At 29.3% G+C, this 22,274-nt stretch overlaps 1 protein-coding gene across 1 annotated transcript in view; it reads left to right on the forward strand.

Moving 5' to 3' along the window:
• The window catches only part of LOC113385493 (retinol dehydrogenase 11-like), a 98,223-nt gene extending 76,156 nt beyond the window's left edge, over positions 1 to 22,067 (forward strand). Inside the window, exon 7 of the mRNA XM_026623350.1 lies at positions 21,944 to 22,067. Coding sequence (XP_026479135.1) covers positions 21,944 to 22,067 — 124 coding nt within the window. The remainder of the gene's footprint in view (positions 1 to 21,943) is intronic.
• Positions 22,068 to 22,274: the final 207 nt, after the last annotated feature.

Consider the following 22,274-nt stretch of genomic DNA (forward strand, 5'->3'; position numbering starts at 1 on the left):
GCATTTCTATGTGTGTATGCAGTGTTGCCAGGTCCACCATAGAGAAAAACTGTAGATAGACAAAAAAAAAACTGTAGAAAACTGTAGATTCAAATTGAAAAACTGTAAATCTACAGTTTTATCATTAAATGATGGTAATATTATATAGTTATGATACAATATTCATAGCAACTAATAAAATATAACATTAGTGGTATTTTTGAAAAAAAAAGTTGAAAGCAATAATGATCTCTAACGGTTTTGTTATATTCATTCATCCCAATCATCGATGCCTATCAAAAAGCGATAATTCTTGAATATAAGTTTTCCATCGTAGCTTACGCAATATATTGTATACTTCATTAATTATTTGTTATTTCTTGTTATTATTAATAAAGGTAGATTTGAATCAAACTTAAACTAGTTGAGTATTAAACGAAACAAAATGCAATGAATAATTTTATTTAAAATATTGGTTATTAACGTTCCGTAGGGTAAGTAATTGTAATTTCTGAACATTTTGGCATAACTCACAAAAAATGGTATGTGTGTGTGTGTGAGTGTGTATATATGTATGGATACAATTTTTTGTCCTCGTTTTCGGGCGCACGGATCAACCGATTTGAATGGTTCAAAATACATTTGACTCCTATTGATAGGCAGATGTGCTGATTAGTATTTGGCAAAGGCAGATCCAGCCGATTAGGAGATACGGAACAAAGAGTGCAGAAAATAGAAATCGAGTTTTTGAGAGATCGGAGCGTCCGATTTGAATGATTCCAAAAACATTCAATTCGTAATGACGGGGAGAAGGGGTAATTAGTTTTTGGCAAAGGCAGGTCTAGCGGTTTCGAAGATACAGAGTTAAATGTGCAAAAAATGGCAGTTTTTGAGAGAACTAAGCGTCCGATTTGGATGATTCCAAAAACTTTCTGCTTGTTTTAACAGAATAATTGATTTTGGAAAAAAAAATTTTTGCTTCAAAATTTTTCTTTTTAATTTTTTTTTCAAAAAAAAATTTTTTTTTGTATTTCGAAAATAATTCAGATTTTTATTTTAATTCTGTACAGAATAAAACGTTTTAATATACTCTAAACAAATAATTTCAACTTTCCAATTTTTTTTTATATAATTCTTTTAAATATAAATAGACAATGTTACAATATTTATAATAATCTATTTTAAAACTTTTAATATTCCTCGATCATTTTGTTACGGTACGGGAAGTTCCAGCAATTTGACTTAAGGCACGATGCCATGTATGCATACACCCCACTAGTTTAGATTATATATTACATTCGTAAATGTTGAAAATATGACTATTTGATAACAATATGTTTCCAACGCATTAACAAACCAGTTTTCAACTTTAATTTTAACAATCTATTTTTTGTGTCGACAAATCGATTTAGATTGACTTACAGATACAAGAAATGACTTACAGAAGGAAAATATTTAACAATAGAAAGGTTGGTTAGTTAACGAGAGATAAACGGATAGCATTTTGCTTTTCGCCGCTAGTCACGCCGTTTTTCTTTGCGTTGACAGTCAAGCATCAGCTAAAAAGTTTCTCATATTAGCGTATACTATTAAAATAATCAATGGTCATTACCTCTAGTTTAACAATAGTAGTTTTGTTGAAGTTGACTCAGTGCAACTGCCACTAAGTTCTGCATAACAAATAAAATAAACGGCGCTAGCACCTTCAGCAAAAAAACTGTAGATTTCGAGCCCAAAACTGCAAAACTGAGATCATTCCCAAAAAACTGTAGATCTACAGTTAAAACTGTAGACATGGCAACACTGTGTGTATGTTTGTCGAATTTCACACACTGATAATTAACGTGCGGTTCCATCAAATATTTACATTTAATACAATAAAAATATGAGTTAGTAGCGTATATATATATATATATATATATATTATTTATTTATTTAATTATGTATTTATGCGGAAATAGATATAAGGCAGTACATCTTTTAAGACATTTTTCCAGCGTTTTTAATGACAGCCAGTTTTCACGTTCCTTCAAAAACGTAATCTATAAATCATTAGTGACATATATATATATATATATATATATATATATATCTTCATTGTTTATATATATTTTTATATATATATATATAGATATATATATATATATATATATCTTCATTGTTTATATATTATATACTACATAATAAGCGGCGACGTTTTTATGCTAGGCTAGTGAGTCAAAAATCAGGGTCGCAATCTCTGTCGAATATTTTACGATATGTAATAGTTTAAAAAAATAATAAATTTAATACTTTTGGTTAATAAATCGTTACCGAATATGTATACATAACTGATGTACACATAACGGTATATATTTGGCCATAACTGATCGCAGCTGGGCAGAATGAGAGCGCTGCACTTCTGTGAGTACTTGAAAGGGACAGAAAATATGCGTTGCAAGTCGGAGCTCGCAGCCCTTCGTGCACGCATACATGGACAAATATATTGTATATAATAGGCAAATGAGACTTGTGTGGATATAGGCGACCCAATATAAACATTCAAAAGATTATTATCGACAATATTTTGTCAAGCCCAAATTTATTTTTATATAATTATTTTCGATAAAAATAATTTAAACTAGTTGGTTTGGTATTTAGCCTTGAGGCAAGTTACATGAACTTCCCGATATGTGTAAATAATTGACTTAATCAAAAAAAAGTGTAAATAATATACTTCATCAATCCTACTTTAAAAAGCGATAATAATTTTAGTAAAGTTTGACGAATTTTTAAAATTAAACTACTTGTAATGCCGTAATGTTACAGTAAGTTCTATAAGACCATGATGTATATCGCCAAAAAAAAGTTCCATGAAAATCGGCTTTAATTTTTATTTCAACAGTTCATTACAAGAAAACGGCTCGGTAGATTTTCACCTAAAATTAATCAGTACCATTCCCAACTAATATCTTTCGAACAGTTTTTGATTTTTTAAAATCGGTTCGGTAGGATGAGCTTAATGTGGACGAAAATTTAACTTTTTTTTTCAACAGTTAATTACAAGAAAACGGCTCGGTAGATTTTCACCTAAAATTAATCAGTACCATTCCCAACTAATATCTTTCGAACAGTTTTTGATTTTTTAAAATCGGTTTGGAAGGATGAGCTTAAATGTGGACGAAAATTTAACACTTTTTTTCAACAGTTAATTACAAGAAAACGACTCGGTAGATTTTCACCTAAAATTAATCAGTACCATTTCCAACTAATATCTTTCGAACAGTTTTTGATTTTTAAAAATCGGTTCGGTAGGATGAGCTTAAATGAGGACGAAAATTTAACACTTTTTTTCAACAGTTATTTACAAGAAAACGGCTCGGTAGATTTTCACCTAAAATTAATCAGTACCATTCCCAACTAATATCTTTCGAACAGTTTTTGATTTTTTAAAATCGATTCGGTAGGATGAGCTTAAATATGGACGAAAAGTTTAACACTTTTTTTTAAATTGCAAAGAAACGGCTTGGCAGATCGTCGCACAAACGATAGTCCTCACCGAAATACATCAAATGGCTTTTAAATTTCTGAAATCGGTTCAGGCGCTTTTGAGAAAACGTCGATCAAAAGTCTAATTTTGACAAATGTCAAAAAAACTATACCAATTTTTGCAAACTTTGACGAATTTTTAAAGCTAAACGAGTTGTCGTAGGGCCGTAATATTTTAGTATGACCTAGAAAACTATGGTATCTACCGTTAAAAAAAAAATAATAAAAATCGTCGATTTTTTTTTTTTAAACGTTATTACAAGAAAACGGCTCGGCCGATCTTTACCAAAACTAATCAGCACGATTCCCAACCAATATCTATCGAATGGTTTTTGAATTTTCAGAATCGATTTAGAATTGCGGGCTAAAACGTGAGCGAAAAATTTTTCACTTTTCTGCAATTTACAACGAAACGGCCCGGCCGATCGCCGCACAAAACTCAGAGACGATAGTCCTCATCGAGATACATCGAATGGCTTTTAAATTTTTAAAATCGGTCCAGTCATTTTTGAGAAAACGTCGATTTACGGCAAAAAATCTGTTCACATACACACACACACACACATACACACACACACACATACTTTTTCCAAATTTGGTCTCATTCGATTCAGAATGGCTTGAAACGTCGAGAAAACATAAAATTAGCGAATCGGATTTTTTGATGAAAACATAAACTTCTCCTTCGGGAAGTTAATATAACTGCAGCTAATATTGTATTTAATAATGATATTTGTATTATATTGTTACTGTTTTAATTTTTATCAATGGCAAAACATATTTTATAATATTGCATTTGAACATAACTTTATATATATATATATATATATATATATATATATATATATATATATATATATGATATTCAGTTTTCAGGGCAATACATCAATTAAAAAATTTGTATGACTTTAAAACATTTTTATTTTTTCCATACGTTTCGACACATAGTTTTGTGTCATCTTCAGTGGACTCTATTTTGAAAGTACAGATAAAATTATTAATTAAAACTAATATATAAGAAGTGATATGGTATGAACTTACATGTAATTGTAATAATCCTAATTATTTCCTAATTATAATTGTTCACAATGCACAATGAAACCAATTCTTGTCACTTTAAATGTAACAATAATAAATTTTATGAATGAGTTATTTTATGAATTTGTAAAATACATCCCGCTATTCTGTATTCCGATGCAAGAGTGAAGCCAAATGTGCACAAATGTGCACACCACGTGTTAGAAGCTAGGTACCGAGCGCACGAACTGACCAGAGAATTTAAGGTTTGACAACGCGAGAGGGTACATAAAGTAAAATATAAAAAGATGACAATTGTGAGGGTGGACAAAGTTGGTAGAATTGAGATAAAATTAAAAGAAAAAAAAAAATTAACATAAAAATTAATATAATTAAAAAGTCGATAAGATAGGTAATTATTTTAAAGGAATGAATTTCGAGACATTGTTTAAAACTACTTGGTAATTCTCACACAATGAAGAATTATCCAATCTTTTGTTTATGCTATTTTTGAAAAGATGTATGAAACATGATTCTGAAAAGCGTCTCTGCGATGTATTCGACTCGTGATATAAAATTGTGGCAACATCAAAATTGAAAATATGATTGAAATTTTGTATGTGGTCAGTTATCATTGTTTGATTTTGATTTTTATTTTTGGAGTTGTTATAGTGTTGTCTAAGACGTTTTTTTAGATGTTGTCCAGTTTCGCCAATATAAATGGCCTCACAATTTGTACAGTCAATTGTACGGTCTTGTCGGTGATTTTAAGTTCGAAAATAAGAAGTTAAGAGTCTGATCAATATTGCAAACTAAACGCAAATCCGCGAATTCAAATAGTTTTTTCCAAATAGGAAAGAGATTTTTAATGTTAGGGAGACAAATAGTGCCAACAAACTTATTTTCTTCTTTTTTCTGGGACTCGAGGGAAGGAAGATTATGTTTTGTGTTAAGGACGGAAAGTCTGTTGTTAATTACTGATTTTATAAGGTGTGGAGGATAGCAATTATTTAATAGGGTTCTGTGGATTAGAGATAGGTTAAAAGGCCAAAATTTTTTATCTGACAAGAGAATAGCATGATCAACTAAATTGATAATGGCACCGATTTTCATGTTAGTGGGATGATAAGAATGGAAATTGAGATATCTGCCAGACCACGTTGGTTTGTCATCTTTTCATATTTTACTTTATGTACCCTCTAGCGTTGTCAAACCTTAAATTCTCTGGTCAGTTCGTGCGCTCGGTACCTAGCTTCTAACACGTGGTGTGCACATTTGTGCACATTTGGCTTCACTCTTGCATCGGAATACAGAATAGCGGGATGCATAGATAAACAAGTATAATAGATCGCTATGTCTGGCGGTTTGACGTTACCTCGATTGAAATACAAATTTTTAAAAATAGATGGCAGCACATGTATAATATTTAAATTACCCCTGGTTTTACTTCTTAATTTGTACGTATCGTATACAGCCCCAAAAACCTGAATAATTTTTAATATTGGAAATAAGAACAAATCATACGAAATACAAAATATATATTTTCAAAGATATTACATATGTTTAAAGAACAATAAAAATTATGTTTATATTAACAATTATAATTACAGATATGGAATGGTTGAAAATATAATAATTATTATACATAATTATAAAAGTATTATAATTTCACAATTATGCTTAAATAATATTTCAAAAACTAAATATCTAAGTGAAGAAAATCACAGAAGTATTTAACTAAACTAAGCACAAATAACTGACTAATATTAATTACTTAATGACTAATATTAATATATTAAAATCTTAAAAACTAAGAAGAAACTACAAGCACAGGAGCACGCAATTAAATTACAAATTTAGAAGGAATGACAAATAATACAAAAATTTAAGGGGTTAAGAAAAAAACAAATAATTTGTTAAAAAGTACAAATACTTCACAAACAAAAAAGTCCTATTAACATAAAATATATATATTGATATCAAAATTGAGAGAAATTCAAATTCCTAGGATTAAAACTCATTTACGAGACATTGTTCTTTATTAATTCTGCATGTAATAGTTATTTCGCTATCTAATGAATTAATAGTGAAGTTGCATTTAACAAAACCTTCGAATAGTTTCTGTACGAGTGTTTTATAACATTACATTTAGCCATGTTCCATCATGAAAACATTATCATTGAAATTGCCATGAAAGATCAACAAAGTGTTTACAATAAACAGAATAATGTTTTATGCACATACAATTGTTTATGAATCAAAAGATAAAAGCAATATTTTTGATTCCCAAGGTCGGTAACAAATATATCTTGAATTTAAACATTATATTGGGATGTTATACAAGTTTTATTTAAAAATTTTATAACACTAATCTTCAATCAAAATACATTATAATATTATGTATGGTATAGACTCTCTTTATAAGTGTTTACATTTGCTAATGTAATAGATAATCTTATTAAATATAACAATGAACTTACGTTGATGAACATTTAAACCATACTAGCTGAATAACTGTTTTGCAACTTCAACAATATGAGATTCAATCCAATCATATAACAATTCCGAAGATAATGGTATTTCATCAAACATCAAAACTCAGTATCTGCTACTAATACTTTTTAAAAGAAATAGCTGAACCTAATGTTTTAAATAGACACTCATAAATACCGCTATACACTTGTATCTCTGAATGCAACTTTCTCAATGTTTGAGGACATGGCAAATAAATATTTGTCTCCAAAAATAGTAGACCTTTGGAGACTTTTTGTACGACTTATTCCTTAAATTATTGCATTGTTTATGAATCCTTCTTGTCATTACATATTGCATTCCTTGGTTGTCAAAAGTACTCCTGCGCTTTGTTCGTGCATTTTGCAGCAATTTGCAGGTACCCCCAAGACACCTATTCAATATAATAACATGTTGACATATCTTGATTATATATAATTATTGCTGCAATTATTATTAAAAAATACCTTTGCGGAAACTTGTATTGGAATAGCTAAATATTTTAACCAGCACTTGACACTTTTTTGGGTACAATAAAAACACTTTGCTATATTAAATTTCACAAATGTTCACTTAAACAAAATTAATTAATTAGAAACAACACGAGTTCAAAAAGTTAGGTTATTCGTACAGCCATACAGCGATCAAATACTTGACAGCCACTTGCATGAACCACGAACAATTTGTAGTTGAAATTGAGTGCACATGAGCCATCTGTTTTTAAAAATTGAAACTACTCAGGACCAAAACAGTGCAACGCGCATTTGTTCGAAGATAACTCCCCATGGCGGGATGTATTTTACAAATTCATAAAATAACTCATTCAAAAAATTTATTATTGTTACATTTAAAGTGACAAGAATTGGTTTCATTGTGCATTGTGAACAATTATAATTAGGAAATAATTAGGATTATTACAATTACATGTAAGTTCATACCATATCACTTCTTATATATTAGTTTTAATTAATAATTTTATCTGTACCTTCAAAATAGAGTCCACTGAAGATGACACAAAACTATGTGTCGAAACGTATGGAAAAAATAAAAATGTTTTAAAGTCATACAAATTTTTTAATTGATGTATTGCCCTGAAAACTGAATATCACATATTTCAACATCAAAATTATATAAAAAATTTAATATATATATTGTAGTGGTATTCACCCTTTACAATAGTTATAAATAATATTGTAAATCGATGTAACAGTCAATATGAAAGACGCATTCGTTGCTGACTCACAGCTCATAGATTGTATTAGAGATAAGCAACATTGTAAGCATGCACGTGTACCGATCTGTAACCGCAACTACGCCTGAAGTAAATAGGAGTGAGTCATTTTAACGTATATTTCTGGAAGAATAATTACGTCACCATCGGAGATTATAAAAGTTGGAAGACGGGAGAATATGTGCGCATTTGTTGACTAAACGCCAAACAGTTCACATCACTCTTATTCAAAATATCAATTGTGTATTAAGTGTAACCAAGTAATGAATTAAATAAAAATTAATAAATGTCTTCAGATGTTTAATTAAATATTTCACAGTGGTAAAGTTTATGAGAAGCAGCAGAAGAACCTAAATTTTAATTGTTGGCATCGATTGGACGCAACATAACTGTTGGTGACGGCCTCAACATAAATTGTTGTTAACCCAGGGGTGCACAACATTAATTGGTGGCAGTGTGGGATTCTGCGAATTTTTTTTTAAAAAATGCTAAATTATTACCATAACATGTCTTGAACATAGAATTATTGCATATTTGGAAACCGGATATTTGAGAAAATACGCCGAAATATAGCAATAATTAGATTCAAGAAAAGGTAAAAAGCTTTACCAAAGTGGAAATATTAGTGAAATTACAAAGTGAAGACTCCAAAAATCAAGAAGTAAGAAAAGAGAAAAAACGTAACAAGAAGAATCAAGAAACAAAGAAAAGAGAAAATCGTAATAAGAAGAAACAAGAATATCAAATTAAGAATCAAGAAACAAAAAAGAGAAAGAAGATAATATAAATCAACAAGAACAATCAAGAAGTTCAAAGTGTTATATTTACAAGTGAAAAGTCAAAGGTGAAAAATAAAATAAAAAGTGTTATGAAAAAGTGATATAATCATTGTTCAAGGTTACAAAAGTTTAAGTGATTGTGAATTCGAGTGAACCAAAAAGATATTAAATTAAGAAAGGATTACAACTCATTGTCAGTAAACTTATTTTTAACATATTTTTGTAAATTTTTGCGCTTCTGTTTTAGTAGTTTTACACATACTTTTCAAAAATGAATGAACCAGTAGATATGTCGCGCGAAGGTAAATTAAATATTCAAACTGCTATTGCGTTAATTCCGAATTTCAATGGGGAACCTTCAATGCTTCCTTCATTTATTACTGCTTGCGATGCTTTGTCGGTGGATTTGAGTCCATCAGAAGCGGAAAAATTGCTTACAGTTATAAAATTAAAATTAGACCCACAAATTTTTGCAAAGATCCAATTTATTAATTTTGAAACGTGGAAAGATTTAAAATGTTATTTAGCTAAAGAATATGTTGTAAAACGACCCATTTCTAGTTTATTAAACGAATTGAATAATTTAAAGCAAAAATATAACGAAACAGTAAAAAGTTTTGGAGACAGAATAGAAGAAATTTTGCGACAAATTTATTATTCAAATATAAATTCAATAGGACAAGACGCAGCGAACATTACACAAGTGACATACGTAGAAATGAGTGTAAAAGTTTTTGAAAATGGCTTAAGAGAACCGTTAAAAACTTTAGTAAAATGCTGTCGATTTTCTGATATTAAAGATGCCATTGACTTCGCTTTGCAAGAAGAAGCTTGTCAAAATTCATCAAATATCAGAAATAATCAAAATAATAATATAATATGTTACATTTGCAAAAAACGTGGTCATATTGCTCCACAATGTTTCTTAAATAAAAAGAATAACGCTAATTCAAATAATATTAACCAAAAATTTTGTAATTATTGTAAAAAACACGGTCATTTAATTTTTGAATGTAGAAATCCAAATCGAAGAAATTTTAATACAAATCGAAATAATTTTAACATGTCAAAAACTTTTATTACCCCTACCAACGAACACCGACAAGAGTGCAACTATTCGCACACACATGCAGAAAATGCATCCAACACACATACTCAGTGTATGTCAAACAGTGACGAAAACCAACAAACCACAAATTTCCAAACCCAAGATCCAAAACCAACAACATCAAAAAACAAAACCATTACAGTACGTGAATTAAATGCACAAATTCCCAGTTCATTTTTAATAAATAAAACTGACGAAAATAAAATAAATTTCAAAAACAAAAATGTTACATTACAATTTGAAAACAAAACTTTTTGCACAAAACCAATCAAAGAACAAGATTCGAGAAACGAAAAACAGCAAGTAAAAGACAAAGATGAAACCAAAGAAAGACATGACAAAAACGTTCCAATTTTAACAAAATCAAATAACGAAAAAGAACAGAAAGATAAAATTTCAAACGACCCACAAATTGCACAAACGCACGAAACGTACCGAGGAAACAGAAAAACAGACAAAGATTTTACGAACAAAAATTCAGAATTTCAAACTAACAGAGCAAGCAAAAAAGTTGAAGAACCAGAGGTAGTCACAACTACTAACAAACATCCTTATCAACAAACCAAATCAAAGAAATCCTACGACAAGTACGTGAAACCACAACGGACATTCAAAGTCGACAATTTAGAATTATTAACGGACAAAAATCCTTACGCAAGTAAATCCAAAAAACTGATGCCTCTATTTAAAGATGCATACAGAGTTTTTAAGACAAATGGTACAGGACGGATCAAACGGATCAACGACAAAGGACATGCCAACTGATAATGATTTTTTTTTGCGAATTGAAATTTTCAAAACCAAAAATGAAATAAATATTCCAATTGTCAAAAAAGACAACAAGTTAAGTTTACAAAGAAAATATATGAATTAAATGTTAGAAAGAGAAAACAAGCAAATGAATTATAATAAAATTGTCACAACCAAAGATTCTCAAACTTTTTTTCACAAACATTGAAATTTACAATGTAAATGAAATCAAAGTTTTTTTTTAAGAAAAAAAAGAGCATTGTTATATTATAAGTCATGATAATTATTGTAAAACTGTTCACATTATTATTAATCAATGAAATGTCATATTTTGAAATATTATAAAGATGTTATATAACTCAACTGTAATCATGAAATTTTGAAAAATATTACCATTAAAATAAAAATATACTTAATTATAAATTCATGATATTGCTCTACAATAAACACAATTTTTAACTTCCCGAAGGAGAAGTTTATGTTTTCATCAAAAAATCCGATTCGCTAATTTTATGTTTTCTCGACGTTTCAAGCCATTCTGAATCGAATGAGACCAAATTTGGAAAAAGTATGTGTGTGTGTGTGTATGTGTGTATGTGTGTGTGTGTATGTGAACAGATTTTTTGCCGTAAATCGACGTTTTCTCAAAAATGACTGGACCGATTTTAAAAATTTAAAAGCCATTCGATGTATCTCGATGAGGACTATCGTCTCTGAGTTTTGTGCGGCGATCGGCCGGGCCGTTTCGTTGTAAATTGCAGAAAAGTGAAAAATTTTTCGCTCACGTTTTAGCCCGCAATTCTAAATCGATTGTGAAAATTCAAAAACCATTCGATAGATATTGGTTGGGAATCGTGCTGATTAGTTTTTGGTAAAGATCGGCCGAGACGTTTTCTTGTAATAACGTTTTTTAAAAAAAAAATCGACGATTTTTATGATTTTTTTTTTAACGGTAGATACCATAGTTTTCTAGGTCATACTAAAATATTACGGCCCTACGACAACTCGTTTAGCTTTAAAAATTCGTCAAAGTTTGCAAAAATTGGTATAGTTTTTTTGACATTTGTCAAAATTAGACTTTTGATCGACGTTTTCTCAAAAGCGCCTGAACCGATTTCAGAAATTTAAAAGCCATTTGATGTATTTCGGTGAGGACTATCGTTTGTCAGTTTTGTGCGACGATCTGCCAAGCCGTTTCTTTGCAATTTAAAAAAAAGTGTTAAACTTTTCGTCCATATTTAAGCTCATCCTACCGAATCGATTTTAAAAAATCAAAAACTGTTCGAAAGATATTAGTTGGGAATGGTACTGATTAATTTTAGGTGAAAATCTACCGAGCCGTTTTCTTGTAACTAACTGTTGAAAAAAAAAGTTAAATTTTCGTCCACATTAAGCTCATCCTACCGAACCGATTTTAAAAAATCAAAAACTGTTCGAAAGATATTAGTTGGGAATGGTACTGATTAATTTTAGGTGAAAATCTACCGAGCTGTTTTCTTGTAATGAACTGTTGAAAAAAAAATTTAAGCCGATTTTCATGGAACTTTTTTTTGGCGATATACATCATGGTCTTATAGAACTTACTGTAATATTACGGCATTACGACAAGTAGTTTAATTTTAAAAATTTGTCAAACTTTACTAAAATTATTATAGTTTTTTAAAGTAGGATTGATGAAGTATATTATTTACACTTTTTTTTTTGATTAAGTCAATTATTTACACATATCGGGAAGTTCATGTAACTTGCCTCAAGGCTAAATACCAAACCAACTAGTTTGCAGATGTCTTTAGACTGTGACTATGCGGGAGCACTTTTTCGTGGAAATTTGGCAACTATTTTTTTTTTGAAATTTGATTCGAAATGAAATGACGATTGTTAATGTTCTGGAGATGATAAATTGATTTATTTATAATTAACTTTCCGTAGGGTAAGTTACAGTAATCGCACAAAAATCGAAAATGAAAATTTTTATATATCTTTACGTCTCAAAGGTTTCTGAATATATTGGCATACCTTAGAGAAAATTGATGTATGTGTGTGTATGTGTGTGTGTGCGTGCATTTTTGTGTGTTCAGATACAAATTTTCGTCGACGATTTCGGGAACCGGGATGAAGCAATTTGAATAATTCAAAAAACATTCGATTCGTATTGATAAGAAGACGTGCTGATTAGTTTTTGTCAAAGGCAGGTCCGTTCCGAAGATATGGGGCAAAAAGGGCCAAAAACGGTAACTCAGTTTTTAAGAGAACGGAGCGTCCGATTTGTATAATTCAAAAACATTTTACTTGCATTATCAAGATGAAGATTTGATCAAATTTTCATGAAAATAGGTCTAGCGGTTTCGGAGATCTAGTAAAAAAAGTAAAAAAATAATAACATTTGGCGGTCAACAATAATCATTAGACATTAGACATATGCACATCAAATTATCAGATATTTTATAGAGATTTTAACAATAAGTATACATTTTGTTAACATTCCTATGGGTTCCGTACCAATGCTTATGCGTTAGACAGCGACGCGGCGCTTACGCGCTTTGATATGTCTCTATGCATTAAAGCAGTACGATTGCTTTGAAAAAAAGTTCAGAATTTCCAAAATATTTCAAAATAAATTTTTCAACAAAAAGTAAGTTTTTGTCAAAAATTTATATAGTTCCTCAAAAATCTATTTTTTTTCAGAGTAAATTTTTTTCAAAAATGTTAATCTTTCCAAAAAAAAAATAATTTTTGGTACGGGAAGTTCCAGCAATTTGCCTTAAGGCACGATGCCATGCGCCCCACTAGTTGAATTTTTTTTTAATTAACATTTTTTTTTTTAAAATTTTTTTCGAAATTTCATGAAGAAGAAAAAGAATGTATTTGAAATATTATATGAACTTTAACATTATATTAATTATATCCAAACAAATAATTATAAGAAATCTGTACAATGTAATAGCATGAGCACAAACATTTTTTTTTTAAGCACCCGAAATGCTTTCTTTTGTGAACGCACGAGGACGCGCGTTTTTTCGGCGGGTGAGGTGTAGTGGTATTCACCCTTTACAATAGTTATAAATAATATTGTAAATCGATGTAACAGTCAATATGAAAGACGCATTCGTTGCTGACTCACAGCTCATAGATTGTATTAGAGATAAGCAACATTGTAAGCATGCACGTGTACCGATCTGTAACCGCAACTACGCCTGAAGTAAATAGGAGTGAGTCATTTTAACGTATATTTCTGGAAGAATAATTACGTCACCATCGGAGATTATAAAAGTCGGAAGACGGGAGAATATGTGCGCATTTGTTGACTAAACGCCAAACAGTTCACATCACTCTTATTCAAAATATCAATTGTGTATTAAGTGTAACCAAGTAATGAATTAAATAAAAATTAATAAATGTCTTCAGATGTTTAATTAAATATTTCACAGTGGTAAAGTTTATGAGAAGCAGCAGAAGAACCTAAATTTTAATTGTTGGCATCGATTGGACGCAACATAACTGTTGGTGACGGCCTCAACATAAATTGTTGTTAACCCAGGGGTGCACAACAATATATATATATATATATATATATATATATATATATATATATATATATATATATGTTTAATATGAACAAAACAGCACTCAGATTTGTTTAACACAACTTTATTTTATGATTACAGACGTTTCGAGACCATGGTGTGTCTCATCTTCAGTGTAATTTCAAAAACAGTTACTTATATACTACACATTCTTTAATAATTTATTTAAATTTCATTTAATTTTTGATATACAAAAAACACCAACTATTCCTTGCAATGCTTGACACAGTACTAAAGAAACATATAACACTTACAGAAATATTCTAAACAAATTTGAAGTACTTATCTAGATGGAGACAGAATGGGTATCATTATAATGTAAACAAAAGGAGTGCTATCGCATACAAAAATCGATAAAAATGAAAAAACAAATTAATTTATTGAAAAGAATAAGATAAATGAAAAATTTTATAAATTATTAATGATGTTTATATAAGTGTCATGTAAAATATTTGTGTCGGTTCTTAGATTTATGCTATTGTTAGTCCGAACTATTAACATTGATTCTGCCATGCTCCGTTTAAATAAGTCTTTCTCATGGAATAAAATTTGGGGATTGTCAAAATCAAACTTATGGTTGTTGATATTAGCATGATCCACAAGTGTACTTTTAATTTTTTTTTTCAGGAATTAAAATTTTTATTTCAGGAATAGAATTACTTTTAAAAGCATCATATTTCACTTTTAATAAAAAATATTATACGATGAAGAGAGGTTGTCCAATGGGCAGCCCATTAAGTCCTGTTTTGGCGGATTTAGTATTACAAGATTTGGAAAATCATGTCTTAAATTCTTTACCTTCCAAACCTATGGTTTATTTCAGATATGTCGATGACACATTAATATTACTTAATAAAAAAGATATAGATAATGTTTTCAACAAATTCAATGAGTACAATTCTTTTTTACAATTCACTCAGGAACTTGAAAATGATTCGGCGTTACATTTTCTTGACGTAAAACTCATTAATAGAGGCGGTGTATGTTATACAGACTGGTACAGAAAAGATAGTTGGTTCGGGAGATACATTAATTTTAATTCGCATGTTCTCTCTCAATATAAAAATTTCTACCATTCTAAATCTTGTAGATCACGCTATTTTATTATCTGATCCTCTGTTTTATGATACAAACATAAAATTAGTTAAAACGATCCTACTTGGCAATAATTTTCCATATAAGTTAATTTGTCCAATTATTAAAAATAGAGTCGCAAAATTACTTGAACCTTTTGATAAGAAACCGGAAGAGCCTGGCAAAACAAGTGTTCCTGAAAAAACTTTTTTCATTAATTTTCCATATCTTGACAATAATTTTAACCAATTATCAAAAAGACTTTTCAAAAAACACAATATTCGTATTACTTTTTCTTCATTAAAACAATTAAAATTTTTATATTCCAAAATTAAAGATGAAACTCCATTAACAAAAAAGAAAGATATAGTTTATAAAGTAAATTGTTTGGATTGTAATTGCTCTTATATTGGCCAGACCTGCCAGAACTTAGAAAAGAGACTCAGGCAACATGAATTACAATGTGAAAAAATAGATAACAAAAAATGTAAAAGTACACTTGTGGATCATGCTAATATCAACAACCATAAGTTTGATTTTGACAATCCCCAAATTTTATTCCATGAGAAAGACTTATTTAAACGGAGCATGGCAGAATCAATGTTAATAGTTCGGACTAACAATAGCATAAATCTAAGAACCGACACAAATATTTTACATGACACTTATATAAACATCATTAATAATTTATAAAATTTTTTCATTTATCTTATTCTTTTCAATAAATTAATTTGTTTTTTCATTTTTATCGATTTTTGTATGCGATAGCACTCCTTTTGTTTACATTATAATGATACCCATTCTGTCTCCATCTAGATAAGTACTTCAAATTTGTTTAGAATATTTCTGTAAGTGTTATATGTTTCTTTAGTACTGTGTCAAGCATTGCAAGGAATAGTTGGTGTTTTTTGTATATCAAAAATTAAATGAAATTTAAATAAATTATTAAAGAATGTGTAGTATATAAGTAACTGTTTTTGAAATTACACTGAAGATGAGACACACCATGGTCTCGAAACGTCTGTAATCATAAAATAAAATTGTGTTAAACAAATCTGAGTGCTGTTTTGTTCATATTAAACAATTAATATTCGTTCCACTCATATCATAAAATTCTATATTATATACTCCAGAACTAAAAATGGATCAATCGTTTTTCAACACAGTTTACAATAAATATGGTTCAGAAGCCGTATACCATTGCAGACAAATAACATCAACTTTCAATGCATTAGCGAAGACCACTAACAAAAGGAATTTCTTAATTAAATGCAAGCACGAAAATGTTTTACCTAATTTTATCACCAACAATTTAACATTCAAAAATAAAATTTACAATAACATACAAAAACTAAATAACAGTCTATTGATCCTTCAGAATAAAATTTTGAAATATGAAATTGCAGACAGTGCAAAAGAAATCAATCGATTAAATAATAATTTAATAATATCCAAACGTGTGACACAGGACTCATTAGAAGAATTAGAATTCGATAAATTTATTTTTCTAGAACAAAAGAAATACCAAAAACTTTTTGATCAGATAAAGAACAAACAATGCAACAAACTTAAGAAACTAATAGAGCTAAGAGACAAAGCACATCCGATTATCAATACAGGTTTAGATTGGAACAAATGGGTTATAAACAAAACGGATACTCATATACCAGATAATATAAAATATATATTGGCTCTAGGTCCAAAGTTTTCAATCCAACAAAAAATTTTAACATTCAATGATTCAATTAAAGTTATTAGCAGCCTAGAAGCCGGCCTTAAATTAATCAAAGATCCAGAAGGAAAAGAAATCGAACGGATAAGATTTATGTTAATGAAACAATTTACAACATTTCAAAAAACTCACAAAAACAAAGTACATTGCAAGAATGATACATCTTACATCTACCGGGACATCATAGCTACAAAAAAATTTCTCCAAGATAACAAACAATTATTAGTGTGTAAGGCAGATAAAGGAAACATTTCAGTGGTTTTGTTAAAAGAGGAATATGATAAAGAAGCAACGAAAATTCTCAGTGATGAATCTCTATATGAAGAATTGGCATCGGATCCGAACAACTATCACCATAGACAAGTTTTTAAATTTATAAATTTATTAGAGAAAAAGGGACATATCAATAATACCATATCATTAAAGTTAAGAGTACAACATCCTTTAACCCCAAAATTCTATTGCCTTCCAAAGATCCATAAACCTAATTGCCCATTTAGACCAATTGTTTCCTACATTGATTCGCCATACTACTTTTTAGCAAAATATTTTTCAGATATTTTAAAGAATGTCACCATAGATTCTCCATACCGTTTAAATAACTCTTTCCAGTTAATAGAACATATAAAACATAAAGTAATTCCTCCTGATTGTTCCTTTATGAGTCTGGACGTCATTAATTTATTTAATAATCTTCCGCATTATCTAATTATTACAACTATAAAGAAAAGATGGATGCAAATAGTTGAATTCACATGTTTACCGATGGAAATTTTTATTTCAGGAATAGAATTACTTTTAAAAGCATCATATTTCACTTTTAATAAAAAATATTATACGATGAAGAGAGGTTGTCCAATGGGCAGCCCATTAAGTCCTGTTTTGGCGGATTTAGTATTACAAGATTTGGAAAATCATGTCTTAAATTATTTACCTTCCAAACCTATGGTTTATTTCAGATATGTCGATGACACATTAATATTACTTAATAAAAAAGATATAGATAATGTTTTCAACAAATTCAATGAGTACAATTCTTTTTTACAATTCACTCAGGAACTTGAAAATGATTCGACGTTACATTTTCTTGACGTAAAACTCATTAATAGAGGCGGTGTATGTTATACAGACTGGTACAGAAAAGATAGTTGGTCCGGGAGATACATTAATTTTAATTCGCATGTTCCTCTCAATATAAAAATTTCTACCATTCTAAATCTTGTAGATCACGCTATTTTATTATCTGATCCTCTGTTTTATGATACAAACATAAAATTAGTTAAAACGATCCTACTTGGCAATAATTTTCCATATAAGTTAATTTGTCCAATTATTAAAAATAGAGTCGCAAAATTACTTGAACCTTTTGATAAGAAACCGGAAGAGCCTGGCAAAACAAGTGTTCCTGAAAAAACTTTTTTCATTAATTTTCCATATCTTGACAATAATTTTAACCAATTATCAAAAAGACTTTTCAAAAAACACAATATTCGTATTACTTTTTCTTCATTAAAACAATTAAAATTTTTATATTCCAAAATTAAAGATGAAACTCCATTAACAAAAAAGAAAGATATAGTTTGTAAAGTAAATTGTTTGGATTGTAATTGCTCTTATATTGGCCAGACCTGCCAGAACTTAGAAAAGAGACTCAGGCAACATGAATTACAATGTGAAAAAATAGATAACAAAAAATTCAAAAGTACACTTGTGGATCATGCTAATATCAACAACCATAAGTTTGATTTTGACAATCCCCAAATTTTATTCCATGAGAAAGACTTATTTAAACGGAGCATGGCAGAATCAATGTTAATAGTTCGGACTAACAATAGCATAAATCTAAGAACCGACACAAATATTTTACATGACACTTATATAAACATCATTAATAATTTATAAAATTTTTTCATTTATCTTATTCTTTTCAATAAATTAATTTGTTTTTTCATTTTTATCGATTTTTGTATGCGATAGCACTCCTTTTGTTTATATTATAATGATACCCATTCTGTCTCCATCTAGATAAGTACTTCAAATTTGTTTAGAATATTTCTGTAAGTGTTATATGTTTCTTTAGTACTGTGTCAAGCATTGCAAGGAATAGTTGGTGTTTTTTGTATATCAAAAATTAAATGAAATTTAAATAAATTATTAAAGAATGTGTAGTATATAAGTAACTGTTTTTGAAATTACACTGAAGATGAGACACACCATGGTCTCGAAACGTCTGTAGTCATAAAATAAAGTTGTGTTAAACAAATCTGAGTGCTGTTTTGTTCATATTAAACAATTAATATTCGTTCCACTCATATCATAAAATTCTATAATATATATATATATATATATATATATATATATATATATATATATATATATATATATATATATATATATATATATATATATAGAGAGAGAGAGAGAGAGAGAGAGCAATACAAGAAAAAACATATTCCACATTCGTTCTTTATTAGCAAAATCTTAAATGATTTGTATGTGAATAATTCTATATTCTAAATCCTAATATATTTAGTAATCTCATACACAGCTTACATTTAGCAATATGAATTAACCATGTAAAACTCATATTCAGCGTTTCATATATCGCTCACATTCAGCAATATGGAAAAATCATATGTAAAACATATCATATATCGCTCATATTCATTCCACATTTAGCAATATGGAAAATTCATGTAAATCTAATATTTGCCGTCTCATATACCGCTCCCATTAATCGCACGTTGTGAACGTGGGCTCAATAGCTACACGCGTAAATATTTAGCTTGCATTAAAAACATCTCCAGCTCAGATGTATTTCTACTGAGGTATGTGTGTATATGTATATATGTATGGATACAATTTTTCGGTCACGTTTTTGGGCGCACGGATCAACCGATTTAAATGATTCAAAAACATTCGATTTTTATTGATAGAGAGATGTGTTGATTAGTTTTTGGCAAAGGCAGGTCCAGGAGATAAAGAGCAAAGAGTGCAGAAAATAAAAATCAAGTTTTTGAGAGAACGGAGCATCCGATTTGAATGATCTAAAAAACCTTCAGTTAGTAATGATTGGGAGAAGTGTTTATTAGTTTTTGGCAAAGGCAGGCCCAGCCATTTCGAAGATACGGAGCTAAATGTGCAAAAAATGGCAGTTTTTTTGAGAACTAAGCGTCCGATTTAAATGATTCAAAGAACTTTCTATTTGTCTTAACAAAATAATAGATTTTGGAAAAAAAAATTGTTTCAACTTTTTTTTTTCATTTTTTTTTCATTTTTTTTTTTGTATATCGAAAATAATTCAGATTTTAATTTTAATTCTGACTAAAGTTCTAATATACTTTAAACAAATAATTTCAACTTTGCAATTCAGTTTATATAATTCTTATAAACATTAGACTATGTTACAGTATTTATAATAATCTATTTGAAAACATTTAATATTCCTCAAACATTTCGTTACGGTACTGGAAGTTCCAACAATTTGCCTTAAGGCACGATGCCATACACCACTAGTTTTATTATTAATCTCGCCATCAATGCGACATCGTTGCAGATGTTTATATGTAATGGGAAAGTCAATATACTAGGGTAGGGCGGGGCTAGTTGAGCATAGGGGCAAGTTGAGCAATCGAAATATCTCGAAAACTGTTCACCGTCCGTTTAGGCATTATATGGCGGAAAGAGAGGTTTTGGAGAAATAAACATCCCGCGATCGCTAGTGGCCTCTGGACAAATGAGTGAGGCTCACGGGCGTTTTGTTTATTTTGAGACCAAAAAGTAAAAAAGTAATTCATCACGAGTTTTCGTCTGGTTTAGTCAAATGTTATTTATTTTTAATCAGGTAAATGTTATTCTTTCATATTTATAGTACTTTTGATATGCACAGAGATTCTGGGTATAATTCTCACGGTTTTTTTATAAACTCACTTTTATTTTGAAATTCCGAGTTGGGGTTAGTTGAGCATAGTTGCTAAACTTATTCTGTCACTAAGACAATTACCATTAACTTCCAGAAATTAATTATTATTTTTAAGATTTAAGCTAAGTCTGTTGGTAATAATATAAAGAAATAATGATTTTAAACAAAAATACTGAATATAATGGTAAAATAATTCTTAAGATACGATATTGTTTTGTTGATTCTACTTTTGGTTAATTATTCAAAGACAATTACTATAAGCTTTGTTTTCTCTGTCAATAAAGACTATAAATATAGAACTGGTTATTAAAAACTAATTTTATTTCATCACTAATCGACATTGAACCAAATTTGCCCCACCTATGGGGTACATTAAGCATACTTAACTTTTTGCATTTAAACAGCTGTAGCTTTTGAATTTTACTTATTGCCAATAAATAGTATTAACACTTTTGTTAAGCGATAAACAACAAATCCATTAAGCCGTATAACAATTTATTGAGACTTTTCATTGAGGAGCTACATCCGTTTAAGTAAAAAGTTGCTCAACTAGCCCCGCCCTACCCTACTTATTATTATTTCGAATTTGTTTTAGAATCTGTCAATATTACAATTTCAAAGTTTTTTTATTCTCTAGTTTTCAAGCAGGTTCAAATTATCATTTACAGTTTATTATCACCATAAAATGAGTACGTAATTTTATAATAATATAATTTTTTATTTTTAAGTGACTGCCGTGCTGTTCGACCGAGCAGAGCAGCTCTAGACGAAGAAGCAGCTGTTAAGCTTTGGGAAATTTCATTGAAATTAGTTGGAATAGAAAATGATCGGCTTTCACTGGCATCTCTATGACTACATTGTACAACAATACGGTGATTTTATAATAACTTTACATAAAATATATGCATGCGTAATAAGTGTCTTTTATTTATTTATTTGATGATTAAAAGCAATCAGCTCTCTTTTGTAATTTTTAGTTAGCTTATCGATATTTGTAAGTAATATAAACTAGTGATGCATGGCATCGTGCCTTAAGGCAAATTGCTGAAAATTCCCGTA

This window comes from Ctenocephalides felis, unplaced genomic scaffold (genome assembly GCF_003426905.1).
Source record: "Ctenocephalides felis isolate EL2017-DRISC unplaced genomic scaffold, ASM342690v1 CF-g0.4_SCAFFOLD_03571, whole genome shotgun sequence".
Taxonomy (NCBI): Eukaryota; Metazoa; Arthropoda; class Insecta; order Siphonaptera; family Pulicidae; genus Ctenocephalides; species Ctenocephalides felis.